Genomic DNA, 17,210 nt, shown 5'->3' with positions numbered 1-17,210 from the left:
TACAACTTCACTGGGAGTGGGGACGTCAGTGTTGGGGGCAACGTATTACAAAAGTAAAGAGTTACAAAAATACATTACTTTTTCAGTAACTAAGGAATATAATGTAGTGTAATGTAGTGAGTGAGTGAGTGGTGGTGGTCAAAGGGGCCGATGGCGCAGACTGGTCGCCTCGCTTCTGTCAATCTACCCCAGGGCAGCTGTGGCTACAATAGTAACTTACCACCACCGAGTATGGAGTGAATGAATAGTGCAATGTAAACCGTCTTTGAGTGTCCAGAAAAGCGCTGTATAAAACCGATGCATTATTATTATATTACTTACACAAAACACAGGAACATATTAGTCATGACAATTTAAGTAACTCAAATTACAAGAGCATTTAAATGTACTAACACAAGTTGATACTGGAGAATAAGATCTGCAGTTGTGTGTTGTTAATGTTCATGTAAAGCGAAGGAAATCTCTGCCTGCACTTTTGCTCGGTGGCTTCATAACTATTTGATTTTATCTTTTGCCAAAAGTAACTCCAAGTAGTGTCACTCAGCTACATTTTTAAACAGTAAAATGTAACACAAACATACTACATTCTTAAAGCTGTAATCACTAATATAGAATAAATTATATTATTTAAGTAACTTGCCCAACACTGATCTCTAGTTCGTCTCCACAGAGATGTGACTAAACTCTTCTCATCCAAGTCCAGCCTTTGGTGCAGTAAGAGCATTTTCTGTATTAAGCCGGTCAATACGAGCATGTTTTATGTTGATGGTAACAGTATAGTCCATGTTATTTTTTTATTTTATTTAATTTTTTCAGTTTTCAGGTTGTGGGCTACACTGGTCTCTCAATATATAAACTTTCACCTGGAAACAAAGACATAAATGTTCCTGCACATTCATGAAACTCAATTCAAATGTAGCCGGGCCTAATCCAGGACTAACTCAGGACTAAAAGAGGAGCCAGGACTGACTCTGGATTAAACCAGGTTGTGCCACAGTATAAAGCCGGACTGAGCTGACCAAATGACAATGTAGAAAACCAACTGCAATTCTGTATTTCACTCAAGCATGACTAAACCAGAGCCCAATCCCAAAGAAAACTGTCCTTTATTTTTACCGATTTGAAGCCACAACAAGTATTATCAAGCTGCTTTCAAACTCCACTTAGTTTAGAATCAAATATTGTTATTGCAACATCAAAAACAGCAGCGGAAAAACGATTTCATGAGCAGTTCAAATGCCACGCGTTTAAAGCCACGTTTGGAGGATCAGGGGATTAACCTGCAAAACTCGTCAGATGAGTCAGAGCTGTTCCTGATCCCGTGTTAAAAATAGGCATTAGGATTGAGTCACGGAATATCGAAACTATCAGTTAGACGACAAACGAACCGCCACGTTTCCAAACTCGTTATGATAATTACGGGCGCAACAAAACGAATCATGACAAAAACATCTCCATCGTCGAATCCCACGGAAACTGTGATCACTTCATGGCACGTGATCTTTCAAACATCCCAACAAGCCTTCAGTGCAGCAGTTATGATCACATGTAGCAGATCAAATCAAAACCCTTTGTGATTTTATACTCACTACTGCCACCTCAGGCCTTATGTGTAACTGCAGCTTCTACATTAAGCTGGTGCATGACGTCACCTCAGACCCGAACACCTTTCTGAGTGACAGGATTTTAGAGGCAGCTGTGGTGAACAGGTCTGAGCTCATTCTACACCAGGGGTCGGCAACGTCAGGCCCGGGGGCCAAATCCGGCCCTCGAGCACAGAACCTCTGGCCCCAAGATGAATGTGAGAAACGTTATCATGCAAATAAGAGATCAAATACTCGTTAAAGTACTGAAAGTGTGTCAGTATTTTAAAACTTCCTGGCAGAACATTCCGTTTATATCATGTAAAGCAGTGATTCTCAACTGGTGGGTCGGGACCAGTGGTTTCGCTCGGGATAATTTCTCTCCTTCATTTTGAAGGACAGGGTTGAAAAAAATCCGTCATGAGCAATTTTATATATATTATATATTATAATATATATTATATATTACCTGTGTTTAACTTTTATTGTGTTTATTGTACATATTGTTACTGTTCTTGTACAGCACTTTGGTCGACTATGGTTGTTTTTGTGCTTTATAAATAAAATTGACATTGACATTGACAATTTTTATCCTTCATGAATTAATCCATAAGTGTTTTTTTTTGTAATAAATGTATATATATGTATAGGCTGCATATTATTTATGTTAGTAAAATGAAAAAAAGTTTTTTAAATAGTCTACTGTGAGGTTCGGCCCTTGGTGTGTTGGCAACATGGAAAACCGGCCCCTGCAACACCAACCTGCCTGCTCCCGTTCTACACATTAGGACATGGCTGGAACATGTAGTTTTTAAACTCTGTATAGTCCCTTTAACGTAGGCTCTTACAAAACATCACCCTCACCTCAAACATTCATCATCATTAACTCACCGTCTCAGTCGTGTCTTCTCTCTCGTCCTCAATAACAGAAAGTGGCCTCTGTCCACCACGGTCGCCCTTGAAGAACTGCCTGGCTCTGTTTGCAGCGTGACAAAAGGCCACGCCAAAAGTTTTCTTCATTTAACTGTTTTTTAAAGCTACAGAGCTGAGCTGAGAAGTGCGAGGTTTACGGTGAATGTTTGCTGATGGAAAAAGGCTCCATTTATACAGAGAGCATTTGATTTCCTGGGCAGAGCCGGAGCAGCTTCCACACAACGTAAAAAATAGTTCAAATTCCAAGTTTCTCAAATCTCCAGTGGGTGAGAAAGTTTTAGTGCCGCTAAACACAATGACAAGTGCCCACCAGGGAAGGAGCCGGATTAAATCTAAGACGTAGTAAAGTAAAGCGCCCACGTCTTTAGCTGCAAATGCCCGAACCCTAATCACGCCTACATCCCCTCATCTACATCATCTACATCACACCATCTACATCCCCTCATCTACATCATCTACATCATCTACATCCCCTCATCTACATCATCTACATCCCCTCATCTACATCCCCTCATCTACATCATCTACATCATCTACATCCCCTCATCTACATCATCTACATCCCCTCACCTACATCATCTACATCCCCTCATCTACATCCCCTCATCTACATCATCTACATCCCCTCATCTACATCCCCTCATCTACATCATCTACATCATCTACATCCCCTCACCTACATCATCTACATCCCCTCACCTACATCATCTACATCCCCTCACCTACATCATCTACATCCCCTCATCTACATCACCTACATCATCTACATCCCCTCATCTACATCCCCTCATCTACATCATCTACATCACACCATCTACATCACATCAGTGGTGCCAGAACGTTACAGCTCATGTACATAGGAATGAACGAGGAAAGATCGTCAGAGAACCTTCCCCTCCCCGTGAAGAGGAAAGCATTGTCTCCAAAGTGGTGAAAAAATGAAAATTGCATCATCCAGATATTTCTCATTTCCGCTCCTGCCTTAAACGAAAGAAGTGCACTTTAAAACCATGAATGATGTAAACCCTTGTAAAGAATGTTTAAGAATTAAATACCAATTTCAAGACAGCGTGTGCACATTTTGTCAAATTGATGAAACTCAAGATCAAGAACATTTGTTGTATGAGTGCAGTAATGTGAAGAAACTTTGGTTGATTTATATAATTGGTTGAAGGTAAAGAATGAACACCCATGTTAGATTATAGTTGTGTCAAATTTGGTGTATTTTGAGATTTGGGTCATGACCGAAAGGACGAGATCGCGAATACAAGCGGCCCAAATGGCCTCGGTAGCGCAGCGGTTAGTGCTCTCGCTTCACAGCTAGAAAGTCCGGGTTTGATTCCCACCAGGGACGGGGCCTTTCTGTGGAGTTTGCATGTTCTCCCCGTGTCTGTGTAGGTTTTCTCCGGGCACTCCGGTTTCCCCTACCACTAAAAACATGCACAATAGGCCAGGATGAATGATGTGTGTGAGTGAATGTATGGTGGTGGTCAGAGGGTCCGTTGGCGCAGACGTGTGTAGTCGCAAAAGCGCCTCTGTCAGTCTCCCCCAGGGGAAACTGAAGCTACAAACGTAGCTTTCCACCACCGAGTATGGAGTGAATGTACAATCGTCTCATGTAAAACGCTTTGTGACCATGTCTGTGAAAGGCGCTATATAAATAAAGATCTTCTTCTTCTCCTTCTTCTTCTCGGGGTCAGAACAGCTGCTGCCCCCGTGACCCGGCCCCGGATAAAGCGGAAGAAAATGGATGGATGGATTTGGTGTATTTATGAAAGATAGAAAAATAGAATATTTGTATAATCATTTTATAATTTTGAGTACATGTTATTTACAAAGGTGCAGATTCCTGAATGTAAACCCCAATTCTGTTCCTTTAAAAAATGATCTGATGTCCTTGTGTAAGTGTAAAAGTGCCTTAAAACGAGGTGAAAAATCATCTGTATATATGAGCTGATGTGAACCCAAATGTTTGTTTTTTGGTTTATCGTTTGATGCTGCTTAGATTTTCAGTCACTTGTAAAAAAAAAAAAGAAAAGATTTTTAGTCATCTTCAAGATAAGGTGCTAAAACCGAGCGGGTAATATTATCTAACTTTACTACATTGTAACAGCAGAAAACACAACCATTCCCAAGGTTTGATATATTCAGATTTGAAGTCACCTCATGACAAAGCGACTGTGGTATTTAAACGCCACGGGCAGAGCGAGAGCTGATTTACCCTCATGAAACAACAATGGGTCACCGCACACTTAAGGGACACCAGGGACAGAGCTGCCGAGCAGAACCGAAAAACTGAAAACCTTATTTGGGCAGAGAGATTCCTGTGTGAACTGATTCTTACTAACGGCACAAGTTACAGAACATTATCTACACACAGCACCTCTTTACTAAACAAATACATCCAGCGCTTCTCTCATGTCGAGTCTCCTTTTGTCACTAATTCTATTCAGAGCCAGGCAAAAAAACAACACAGTAGTGTGCAAGAGAAACTACAAATGAAAAAGTGATGGTAACTCTGCACAGCGTGAGCTCCCAAAGAATGTTTATTGCTTAACATTTGGAGCATGTGATGCCTCTGTGGACCTGTGGACCTTAACTACATGTACATACATTTATTCTGAATGTTTAATGTGCAGCAACTGGAGAACTCCCTCATACAGATAATAGAGACTAACCCTCAGCTGAGGTTTTGTTCTTAATCTATGGCTGAATGTCTTTTATCTTTTACATCTATATTCTATGTGTCTGTACTAATAAAGAGTGAATTTATTCTGTGTATTGTATACGTAAACCTCTTAACCCCCACCAGAACCGAGCATTTTCTCCAGTTTGGCTTTACCCAAATCTCAAAAGCTTCTTGAAAAAAGCTTCAAAATAGTGTCAAAAACGAGGATGAAAATGCTGTAAAAATGTGACAAAAAGGCGATAAAAAAAGTGACAAAACCGCCACAAAAGGGCAAGACAAAGATGATGCAACATGGCGAGGATAAAGATCCATTTAGGTCAGTTCTGTAGATCTTAGCTTTCAAATGAGGCGCCACACTGGTCTATAGGCTGTAAGACCTCCAATTGGCTTGTTGCACAGTGTGGCTACGCTAGTTCCTCTGAGCTGAAGCTGTGGGCGCTAGTACTTCCTGTTCGTATTAATTTCCATTAAGATTAGCTTCGACCTGTTCAAATCATCGCATTTCCAAAAGTTTCTGTGGTGGACGGTGAGTTTCTGGTAGACGATCACTTCCTGCAGGTGAATGAGTTGCTGTACAGAGTAAATATTTCAGTAGAGGAGACGTCTGTATTTATAAGGATCAGTGAGTTTGACTTGAAGCTAAAGGCTAACATTCATTTCATACATTATACAATTTGAAATAGTGCCTTTTATTATTATTTTTTAATAGCATGTTAGTCTTTAGCTTTAAAGCAAACGATCAATCCTTTACGATCTCAGGCGTCTCCGATCTGAACTTGTTACATCAAGATTTGAACACAGTAAATGATCGTCTACCGAGAACTCACTTCCCACAACATAATCTTAAGAAAATATGATTATTATTCCAGGAAAAGAATACAGACAGGAAGTACTGGCGCTCACAACTTCAGGTCAGAGGAACTAGCATAGCCACACCGTGCACCAAGCCAATCGAGAAGCTTTTGAATTTGGGTAAAGCTGACCTGGAGAAAATGCACTTGATTAAAGGGGGGGTAAGAGGCTAAAGGCTGACTTTTCTTTATATTACAAACAATGTAAGAGGAAACCACCAAATTAAAATGTCAGCTTTGGTCCAAACTCATTCCTAATTGTCTTATTTTGTAGCATTTCTTCACAGGGATGAGTTTATCACAACTTGCAGGGTCACTTTTCACGGTCACTTTCACAAAAATGCAAGACCAACAGCCTGATGGTTCATGAAACTGATACAAAGGCTTTAAAATGAGTGGCACCTTGTTTGCATCAGCCCACGTTCAGAGGCAAACCACTGCTGCCCTCTGGAGGAGGACAGTGGACCTGCGCATAAGCCTCTCACACGCTGCCTTTGTTTATGAGGCCCCCACTTTAACCAGAGCATTCTCTCCAGCTCAGCTTTACCCAAATCTGAAAGCTTCTGGATTGGAGCTTACAGCCTGTGGGCCAGAGTCACGCCTCATTTGAAAGCTAAGACCTACAAATCTGATCGTAAATGTTTTGTTGTTTCTTGTTGCTTTTTTTATCCCTTGCTTTTTTGTCGCTCTTAAAAAAAAGTGTTATTGTTGCTTTTCTGGCATGTTTTTGCTGCTCTTTTGTTGCGTTTTCTTCACTATTTTTTCCAGAAGCTTTTAGATTCGGGAAATTAATTAACGTCTAAACCCCCGTCTTTACCCAGGGTTAATTTCATCATTGATAGTGATGTTGAAGTGATGTTTTTGTCGACTAAAATTGGACTAAAACTAAATTAAAAGTTTCTCATGAGACTAAAACTGTGACTAAAATGTCCAGATATTTTATTCGACTAAAATCAGACTAAATAAAAGTGAAAAGGAGAGACTAAAATCATCCAAACTTGTATTGAGCGTCTGAAAGAGCCTCAGATCATGTTTAAAGGATCAGCTCTGAGCTTTGTTCATGTGGAGCAGAAACATGAAGCAGAGGAACAACATTAAATACAGTCTTAAATCTAGTCGACTAAATTTACTTGCAATTTTAGTTGAATAAAACTAGACTAGAATTTCAGATTTTGTTTTACAAAATCTTGACAACAATAGAATTATATTTTCGTCAAAAGACTAAAACTAAATTAAAATATGTTGTCAAAATTAACACTGCCTTAAGAAGGTGCATTTTCTCCAATTCAGCTTTACCCAAATCTACAAAACCCATCAAAAGGGATTATGTGTTTTTGTTTTTGTCGCTATTTTGACCCTTTTTGAAGCTTTTAGATTTGGGGAACTTCAAAAAGGTGTTAATTTGGGTCTGAAGTCCCGTCATGCACGAGTTTAAAGAGGGATATTCTGCAAAATGGACTTTTTCCAGCTTTCCATCCTGTTATTCTGTCACTCCCTCATTAAAACATGGCTGAAGTGTTGCCTTGGCACATTCACGTATTTCTGAGTAATCTGTAAAAACTCTGATGGCGGCCATTTTAGGGATAGGTTTGCCTGAGTCCTCCTAGGAACGCCCCCACCTCCTGGAGACGCCTCCGAGCTTTGGTCACCAGCCGAGTAACCAACCACTGCTCCTCAGCAGAACCCCCTCCCCACTGATGCCACAGACAGCGTGTGGAGGGGGCGTGTCTAAAGGCTCAGAGGTTCTTAAAGAGACAGAGGCCTATTTCAAGACATTCACTACAGCCATTTTGAGAGAGACATTTTATACAAGGCAGTTATTCTAATTTACTGCATTTACAGACCAACAGAAGGTTTGTCATCATTGTAGTGTGATATAGACTGTAGCTATGGGACTGACAAAAGCAGAACACCCCCTCTTTAAAGCAGAACACCCCCTCTTTAAAGCAGAACACCCCCTCTTTAATACAGAAGCTGCAGTTACACGTATGACCTGAGGTGGCAGCAGTGAGTATAAAATGGTTCACTTGCATCACGTCTCTTTAAAGTACCGGTATCCAGCCCTACTAAGTTACAAGTAAGAGAAAGTTATGGCTTTCTCTGACCAGGCACCATGCGGAGTGAAGCTGTTTGAATCAGGCTAAAAACAATAGCAAGTTCTTTTGATGGACACGAGTTGAAACCCCGACGATGGGACGTGCGCCCTGTGACTAACCCGGTGACTTCAGCCCCGCAGACGACCGTAAAGCGCCTCATCTCAGCCTCTCCAGACGTGAAAGCGCCTCATCTCAGCCTCTCCACACGTGAAAGCGCCTCATCTCAGCCTCTCCACACGTGAAAGCGCCTCATCTAAGCCTCTCCACACGTAAAAGCGCCTCATCTCAGCCTCTCCACACGTGAAAGCGCCTCATCTCAGCCTCTCCACACGTGAAAGCGCCTCATCTCAGCCTCTCCACACGCTTCCCACCGCTCTGGCCCCGGGCCTCGCTGACTTCACCAGCAGAAGTGTTCTACATTTCTATGACATGTTGGCACACCTGCACCAGAGCTCCGGCCTTCCCCACAGGCGGAACAACCACGCGGGAAGAGGCGAGCGTTGACAGGCCGGTGACTAAATGGGGTTTTGACTTTGTTCTTCTCGCAGCAGGCATGACGACGCCCGCTCCGGTCTGTCAGTGAGTCTGGTGCTTTCAGATGACGACACCACACTGTACTGTTTACTGGAGAGGCAAATGTCTACAGATAAATATAGGGTTATGTTTTATAATCGGCAGGTAATTACTCCACAATTCCCCCCACTCCAACTTTTCTAAGGCTTCTATGTAAGGATTAACCAGCTCGGAGCCGCGTCAGACGGTTCTAACGCCCGACACAGTGTTGTTCCTCCTGCATTATAACGTCTAACGCGGCTCCTCGTTGTTTAATCCGCTTATACCAGGGTCCCACAAACCTAACATTTATAATAAATGTGTTTTTCATTGACTAAAGTCACTAAATCTGCCAGACTACGGGACTATTTTGTGTGGGTTATTAGCCGGTCACTGAAGGCTGGTCTCAGAGCGAGTCATTCTCCGCAGCTATTACGAGGATCTCAGTCAGGCTCAACGACACAACATCAGCACAGAATCACAACACAACAGGACTAACCCGGAAACACTTTTCCCTGGAAGGAAACACCGATATGCGGCACTCGTGGACACCAGTTATTTACCTTATTTTTTGTCACATTATTTGTCTTTTTTTTGTCGTTTTTTGTCACATTTTTGTCTTTTTTGTTTTTTTTTGTCTTTTTTTGTCTTTTTTTTGTCTTTTTTTTTGTCTGTTTTGTCACATTTTTTGTCGTTTTTTGTCGTTTTTTGTCACATTTTTTGTCTTTTTTTGTCGTTTTTTGTCACATTTTTTGTCTTTTTTTTGTCTTTTTTTGTCACATTTTTTGTCGTTTTTTGTCGTTTTTTGTCACATTTTTTGTCTTTTTTTGTCGTTTTTTGTCACATTTTTTGTCTTTTTTTTGTCACATTTTTTGTCGTTTTTTGTCACATTTTTTGTCGTTTTTTGTCACATTTTTTGTCGTTTTTTGTCTTTTTTTGTCACATTTTTTGTCTTTTTTGTAGTTTTTTTGTCACATTTTTTGTCTTTTTTTGTCACATTTTTTGTCTTTTTTTGTCGTTTTTTGTCACATTTTTTGTCTTTTTTTGTCTTTTTTTGTCACATTTTTTGTCTTTTTTTGTCTTTTTTTGTCATATTTTTTGTCACATTTTTTGTCTTTTTTTGGGTCACATTTCTGGCACATCTTCATCCTTGTTTTCGTCTCAGTTCTGTCGCTATTTTCACACCTTTTTTCCAGAAGCTTTTGGATTGGGGTAAAGCCGAGCTGGAGAAAACGTGCTCGGTTCAGGCGGGAGTTCAGGGGTTCACCTGAAGAAACAGCTGCGGTGGAGTCGCTCACACCTGGGCCCCCCCGACTCAAACTTTTATGTTTGACTTTACTAATCCAGACAAAGATGCTTCAATGCAGGATCATTTTATGTACGCCTGAAAATGATGAATCGCCTTAACCGTTTCCAATAGAAATGTAAAGCTCATATGTTATTAACAGTAGCTAACCTAGCTGCTCACTCTCCTCTACAAACATTTAGCAAACACTAAATCCATCTCATACGTTCCTGTCAGTCACTAATTACGCCTTTATCTGACTCAGCTGTGTCAGGCGTTGCTATGGCGACGCCACAGCGGAGTGACATCCCAGTGATTTAACTACCGGACTACGTGTGCGGTTACACCAAAATAATGCACCAGCCAATCAGAGTCCAGTATTCACACAGACCATGGTGTAACTGAAATGACTACCTTTGCAAAACAGGTACAGCCGACCGTTTCATCTGCAAATCTTTCCACACACTGGCTTTAAGTGAACCACGCGCTCCGACCCACGATTCAAAACCAGTGTTCCTGAAAACGACACCTTCCTGTCTCGAAATGACTCCGAGTGCAGGGTTTTCTCGCTAACAGGAGTCAGGAAGTGCATTCCTTCTGCGGTGTCGCGCACACTGAGGTAATGCATCTGAAGATGTTGCCCCGAGGCATTGTGGGAGCTGAGGAAGAGCAGATTGTCCCGGCGCTGGGTGTGCCTGTTTATGTTTGCGCTGCAGTGTCCCGGGGAGGCAGACACAGCACCCTATGGTTAAGGAGTTTTCCATCACAGACACAGATTTCGGGTCTGAACTGAAAAGGCTTCGTCAGCAATTGAAGATCTCTGAGCAGCAGGCTGTCGTTAAGCTGTACTTCCTTATTATTGATGGTGTAGCAAGGGTGACCTGGGGCCCCAGGCAAAGGTTCAGGGGCTGCTAGAAACATAAACCATTACCACTAGTGAGAAGAAGTCCCCACACTACAAAAAATAAATATCAAGCATTGTCTTAAATGACTTGAATTGAGGAAATGTTTCTTGTTTTGAGCGGTTTTCACTCATTTAGAAACTTTTCCTGACCAAGTTTGCTTTGCTTGTTTGAGGACATTTCAGACCAGTTCTAGGGTAAATCTCGCTTGAAATAAGAAAGTAAAATTGCCAATGAGATAAGACCAATTTTCTTTCCCCATTGGCAAAGAAAATGACCTGAAATAAGGACGAAATGTATCGAAACGAGTCAGAAACATCTCAGAACAAGTGAGATAATCCAGGACAAATGCCCAACAACTTCTTAACTAGTCAAAACAACTAACATTTGGATTATTGTGCTCAAACTGAGATGTTTATACTGATCTAGTTAATTACTTTTTGCAGTGTGCACTTTCAGGCCTATGTGAGTTACGCTGTCAGCCATTCATTGCTGCTGCAGAAGCACCGAGTCATTTGAAAATGGCAGAGAAAAAGCGTCTTCGAAGTGTATGAGAAGAAGAGAAAGGCTTCAGACGAGAGAAACAAGACCAGAGTGTTTTTGGGAGATTCTTCCTCCTCGGAGGCAGGTAGAGCGTTTTTTTAAAAAGTGGAGAGGGCGGTTCTTTCCGAAAATCCTCCTGTAAACCTTTAAGCTATAATGTGATCAAAAAATTGAAAAAATAAAATGTTCCTACACCATTCACAGCCAAGCGATTAACCGATTAATGGATTACAAAATAATCGTTAGTTGCCGCCCTAGTACAATATCTCTCTCACTTTGTGTTTTCTCAGTGTCGTATTTACTTTCATGGACAATTAGTGAGTAAAAAAATGCAACGTGCCCAGACAGCTGCAGTGGTGCTCGTGGCCTCTAGGGGAAAAGTGACTTAGTTCTGCTTTAAGGCGAGACACTTTTCCTCCCTTTACATCTTAGTTTTCATGTCAGATATAAAAATGATGATGTTTATTTGATGATGTTTTGTCTGCGAGGTGGGGGCGACCCGGAAGTAGAAAGGCCGTCTTTCCCGCGGGTTTTCATTCATAAATATTGACAGATTTGACATCCACGTGTCCTGCTAAGGGGCCCCGTGATGACGCTTTCACCCAAATATGGTGTTTTTCCTCCTACGAGACGCTGGAGCGGAAAAGTGGAAGAACGGGCCGAGCATGCGCACTCGCTACAAAACTTCAGGGCTGGTTTTCTCTGAATGAGAGAAGCCGCACTCGGGCAGAGCCTGAGCCCTTATAGAAGCTCCCACAGACTCCAAACTTTACAGGCTGAGACACAACAAGGTTTTGAAGGTCGAATTTGTGTCATTTTTTGTCATTTTTTTTGTCATTTTTTGTCATTTTTTTGTCATTTTTTTGTCATTTTTTTGTCATTTTTTTGTCACATTTTTGTCATTTTTTTTGTAATTTTTTTGTAATTTTTTTGTAATTCTTTAGTCATTTTTTCGTCACATTTTTGTCATTTTTTTGTCACATTTTTGTCATTTATTTGTCTTTTTTTGTCATTTTTGTTGTCTTTTTTTGTCTTTTTTTTGTCTTTTTTTGTTTTATTTTTTGTCTTTTTTTGTCTTTTTTTGTCTTTTTTTGTCTTTTTTTGTCTTATTTTTTGTCTTTTTTTTCATTTTTTTTTGTCTTTTTTTGTCTTTTTTTGTCATTTTTTGTCATTTTTTTGTCATTTTTTTGTCACATTTTTGTCATTTTTTCGTCACATTTTTGTCATTTTTTGTCATTTTTTTGTCATTTTTTTGTCATTTTTTTGTCATTTTTTTTGTCATTTTTTTGTCATTTTTTTGTCATTTTTTTTTAGCCTGGCTAACACCAGACTAAAATCACAAGTGATATTTAGTCTGGGGACCACCAATTCATTTTTTCGTAGGAGAGGTGTGGTTTACGATCGTCAATAGTCGTTTATTGGGCGATACGAAAAAAAAAAAAAAAAGTCTCATGCGTCTGCACGTAGCCATGGCCAATCGTATCATCGTATGAGATGACGTATGACGTACCCGCTGTAAACTTTTGAGCTAAATTATTTAGAACAGGGTTTAAAGCTTGATCGAAAAATACCATCGTGTCTGCTGCTGTCACGTTGGATCCGTAAATAAACTTTTTTTTTATTATCCGTAAATAATCTACAAGCTTCCATATATCGAATAGCGCGTCATCGTCTTGCCGTCCCTCCTCGCTCTGTGATTGGTTCCCAAATCCACCGGAGATTTCGGCCATGGTCCCCAGGCTGTTGTGCAGTTCGAAATAATTCGAGCGCACACAGCAGCCTGGCGTTAGCCAGGTTAATTTTTTTTGTCATTTTTTTGTCATTTTTTTGTCACATTTTTGTCATTTTTTCGTCACATTTTTGTCATTTTTTGTCATTTTTTTGTCATTTTTTTGTCATTTTTTTGTCACATTTTTGTCATTTTTTTGTCACATTTTTGTCATTTTTTCGTCACATTTTTGTCATTTTTTTGTCATTTTTTTGTCATTTTTTTGTCACATTTTTGTCATTTTTTTGTCACATTTTTGTCATTTTTTCGTCACATTTTTGTCATTTTTTTGTCATTTTTTACAGTCTGAGGCCTAACAACATTCTGAAGGTTTTTTCAGAGGGATTTTTTAATATCTAATTCCTAGCCTGATTTATTCAGCTTTGAAACAAAAAAAACAGGCGGGATTTGAGTTTTTACAGATTTTTTCACTGATGATTAGTTTATTGAAAAACTAAACAAAATATCCAAAATCCGCTCTGAAAAAACCTTAGTTACTAATATGTCAATAACATTTAATCTGGCTCAATTCATTATTTTGATTTCGTTGCCCAAAATATAGGCAATTTTGGCCATTTTAATGCTGAAAATGCCTTATTTTTATGTGAAAACATAAAATGACAGAAAAAATGCAATACATTTTTTTCTCATATTTATATCTGTGATGTTCAGCAAAAGTTTCAAATTGACGTCTCTACATTTATGTTTTTCCCCTATTCACCTGCTGTGTCTCGCCTTAAGAAGCCATGACTCACTGAAACATGCCAGCACTGTCTGGATCTGACGTCTTACCGAGGGTTTTCTTCAGCTGGCGGGGCCACATTTGGAGCAGTTTCTAACCCTCCCGCACCGTCGTTTCTATTCCAGCGAAAAGGTGCTTGAAAACTGACTCAAATGAGCAACAATGCGCAGATCTGCGAGTCTGGAGACACTCGGGATCACCAGCTGCAAGACGCTGCTTGTTTTATGAAATCGCACTGACGTCAAAAACCTGCTGCAAAGATGGTGCAATTAGACGTGGCTAATGCAATCAACTGAGCACGGCGTGCCCCGACCCGACGCCCACACATCACCCATGTCTGAACCCTATTGCACATGTTTTTAGTGGTGTGGGAAAACAGAGCACCTGGAGGGAAGCACGCAGAACGTCCCCACCCAACCCACTGACAACACCCTATAATCAGAGCAGGAAACAGACAGAACTCACGGCTGGTCCTGCAGACAGGGGCGTCGGACTGGGGGGGTAAAGGGTGCTGTGTACCCAGGGCCCAGAGCAGGGTGGGGGCCCTGAAAAGTGCTGGACAAAGCGTTCTGTATTGCACTTTCTAAGTTTCCTCATAATTGATACTATAAGAATTGAACATCCGGGCTGAAATACAACGGTTGCTAGACAGAAATAATGATGGATGAATTTAAAAATGTGCCAAATGGTTGAGCCGGCTTCAAATGTGGTGCGAGACTAAATGAGGCTGAAGCCCTTGAGCTTTTTGTTCATGAGACACATACAGTATAATATTTCTTTTTAATGCCTACTTTAAAGTCACACATGTGTTATTCCCAGCACAAATATTCTACGTCCCTGGTGCAGTCGTCCTGTTTAATGTGGTGCTAATAATCATTATGCAGAATGTTCCACCACCAATTTAAACATCTATATCACTACCGGGATTGAAGGTTATTCAACTTCTGTAACTGAAGCCGATCCAGATGAAATTTCAAGTCAAACATCGAGTCCACAACAAACACAAACAAAACAATGAACTAAGTGTCCAGGACTAGACTAGATTTTTAGGTCGCTGTCGCTGTGTATAATAAAGTTATAATGGAAAATAAATCAACTGCACTGTCAAACCACTGTTCTGTGGTTAAAAAACAAGAAATATGAGGGGGGTCCAAAAAGAGAGTTTGTACCGAGGGCCCAGAATTTGGTGCTACGTCCCTGCCTGCAGACGCTCCACTGGGGGAGAATGTGCAGTACACCCTATAATCAGAGCAGGAAACAGAACAGAACTCACGGCTGGTCCTGGGGGAGAACGGTCACTCACCAGCAGGTCGATGCCCTCCCTGCGGCCCAGCGAGCCGTGCTCCACCCGCTCAGCCCCGGGGGTGAGGATGTACGGGCTCTGGGCTCCCGACGGCTTCATGTTGGGCAGACTGAGCGAGCGGAGGTCCTTCACCCCCTGCTCCACCTTCAGCTCATCACCGGGACGCGCTGCAAGAGAGGCAGAGACCAGATCCTTTAACAACTTCATCTGAAACACTGCTGCGTCTGGAGCACAACTTACAGATTCTGAGGTCTTCTAATGTAACGAACAGGAGTTTGATGAGAAAATGTATTAATCAGTTTCAGGGAAATAGAACTGAAAGTTATGAAAATATTCAATAACTGTCGTCAATATCGGGATCACAGTAATATCTCAAAATGTGCAAAAAAACACATTGCTTCCATGTGTCAAAACAAGACTTGAAATATTAAGTCAAGACAAAGAAAAAGCTAAAAAAAATCAAACTAAACTTTGACAATATTTTAACACATTGAGTCCTTTTTTTTTAACTGACGAAACGAGACCCTCTGATACACCTTCTGTGTGATGAACAGAACTGATCTGGACATGTTATATTATTGCGTGTGTATTTCTTTAGTCCGAGGGGGCGTGGTCTCTGTAAAGCCCACACTTCTCTCTCGTTCTCCGGAGCGTTGGACAAAGCAGAGCTCCTTCCCCTGTGACGCTGCACAGATCCAGATTTAACGTTTCTCTGAGTTTTTACAATCGGTTCAAGGACGCCTGAGAAACATCTTGTTTAAAGGGGCTAGATGCAAGTTGGCTGTTTTAGACTCACTACTGCCGCCTCAGGTCATACGTGTAACTGCAGCTTCTATATTAAGCTCGTGCATGACGGCGCTTCAGACCCGAAGTGACACCTTTTAAAGTGACAGTGCAGGATTGTAGAGGCAGTTGTGGTGAACAGGCCTGAGCTCAGTCTACACATGAGGACATGGAGGAACATGTAGGGGGAGGAAAATACTTCATTTTGACATTTTTAAACTCCCTTTAGTCCCTTTAAGTCTTCAATCCTAGGACCAGGCTGTTTAAATGCACACACGATAAAAAGATCAGCAGCAGCAACAACACGCGGTGTTTCAAAACGTGTCAACAATGTTGTTGTTGAAACTGAGATATTGAGGCATTTGCCTTTTCCCATAACGTTAGTGTCTGTAGAGGAGAGAGGAGGAGAGAGGAAATCCTTTAACAACTGTAGAGGAGTTAGCGTCTGTGGAGGAGAGAGGAGGAGAGAGGAGGAGAGAGGAGGAGAGAGGAGGAGAGAGGAAATCCTTTAACAACTGTAGAGGAGAGAGGAGGAGAGAGGAGGAGAGAGGAGGAGAGAGGAGGAGAGAGGAGAGAGGAAATCCTTTAACAACTGTAGAGGAGTTAGTGTCTGTGGAGGAGAGAGGAGGAGAGAGGAGGAGAGAGGAGGAGAGAGGAGGAGAGAGGAAATCCTTTAACAACTGTAGAGGAGTTAGCGTCTGTGGAGGAGAGAGGAGGAGAGAGGAGGAGAGAGGAGGAGAGAGGAGGAGAGAGGAGGAGAGAGGAAATCCTTTAACAACTGTAGAGGAGTTAGCGTCTGTGGAGGAGAGAGGAGGAGAGAGGAAATCCTTTAACAACTGTAGAGGAGAGAGGAGGAGAGAGGAGGAGAGAGGAGGAGAGAGGAAATCCTTTAACAACTGTAGAGGAGAGAGGAGGAGAGAGGAGGAGAGAGGAGGAGAGAGGAAATCCTTTAACAACTGTAGAGGAGAGAGGAGGAGAGAGGAGGAGAGAGGAGGAGAGAGGAAATCCTTTAACAACTGTAGAGGAGAGAGGAGGAGAGAGGAGGAGAGAGGAGGAGAGAGGAAATCCTTTAACAACTGTAGAGGAGAGAGGAGGAGAGAGGAGGAGAGAGGAGAGAGGAAATCCTTTAACAACTGTAGAGGAGTTAGTGTCTGTGGAGGAGAGTGGAGGAGAGAGCACT

At 41.5% G+C, this 17,210-nt stretch overlaps 1 protein-coding gene across 1 annotated transcript in view; it reads right to left on the bottom strand.

Moving 5' to 3' along the window:
- Window positions 1-17,210, bottom strand: part of plekhg5b (pleckstrin homology domain containing, family G (with RhoGef domain) member 5b) — a gene marked incomplete at its 3' end in the record, with an annotated part of 209,891 nt that overhangs the window by 49,797 nt on the left and 142,884 nt on the right. The window contains exon 8 of the mRNA XM_079574864.1: window positions 15,248-15,414. Coding sequence (XP_079430990.1) covers window positions 15,248-15,414 — 167 coding nt within the window. The remainder of the gene's footprint in view (window positions 1-15,247; window positions 15,415-17,210) is intronic.

This window comes from Gobius niger (assembly GCF_951799975.1).
Source record: "Gobius niger genome assembly, chromosome: 17".
Lineage (NCBI taxonomy): Eukaryota > Metazoa > Chordata > Actinopteri > Gobiiformes > Gobiidae > Gobius > Gobius niger.
The sequence above is the reverse complement of the archived record's forward strand: the minus strand, read 5'-3'. Positions and strand labels throughout refer to the sequence as shown.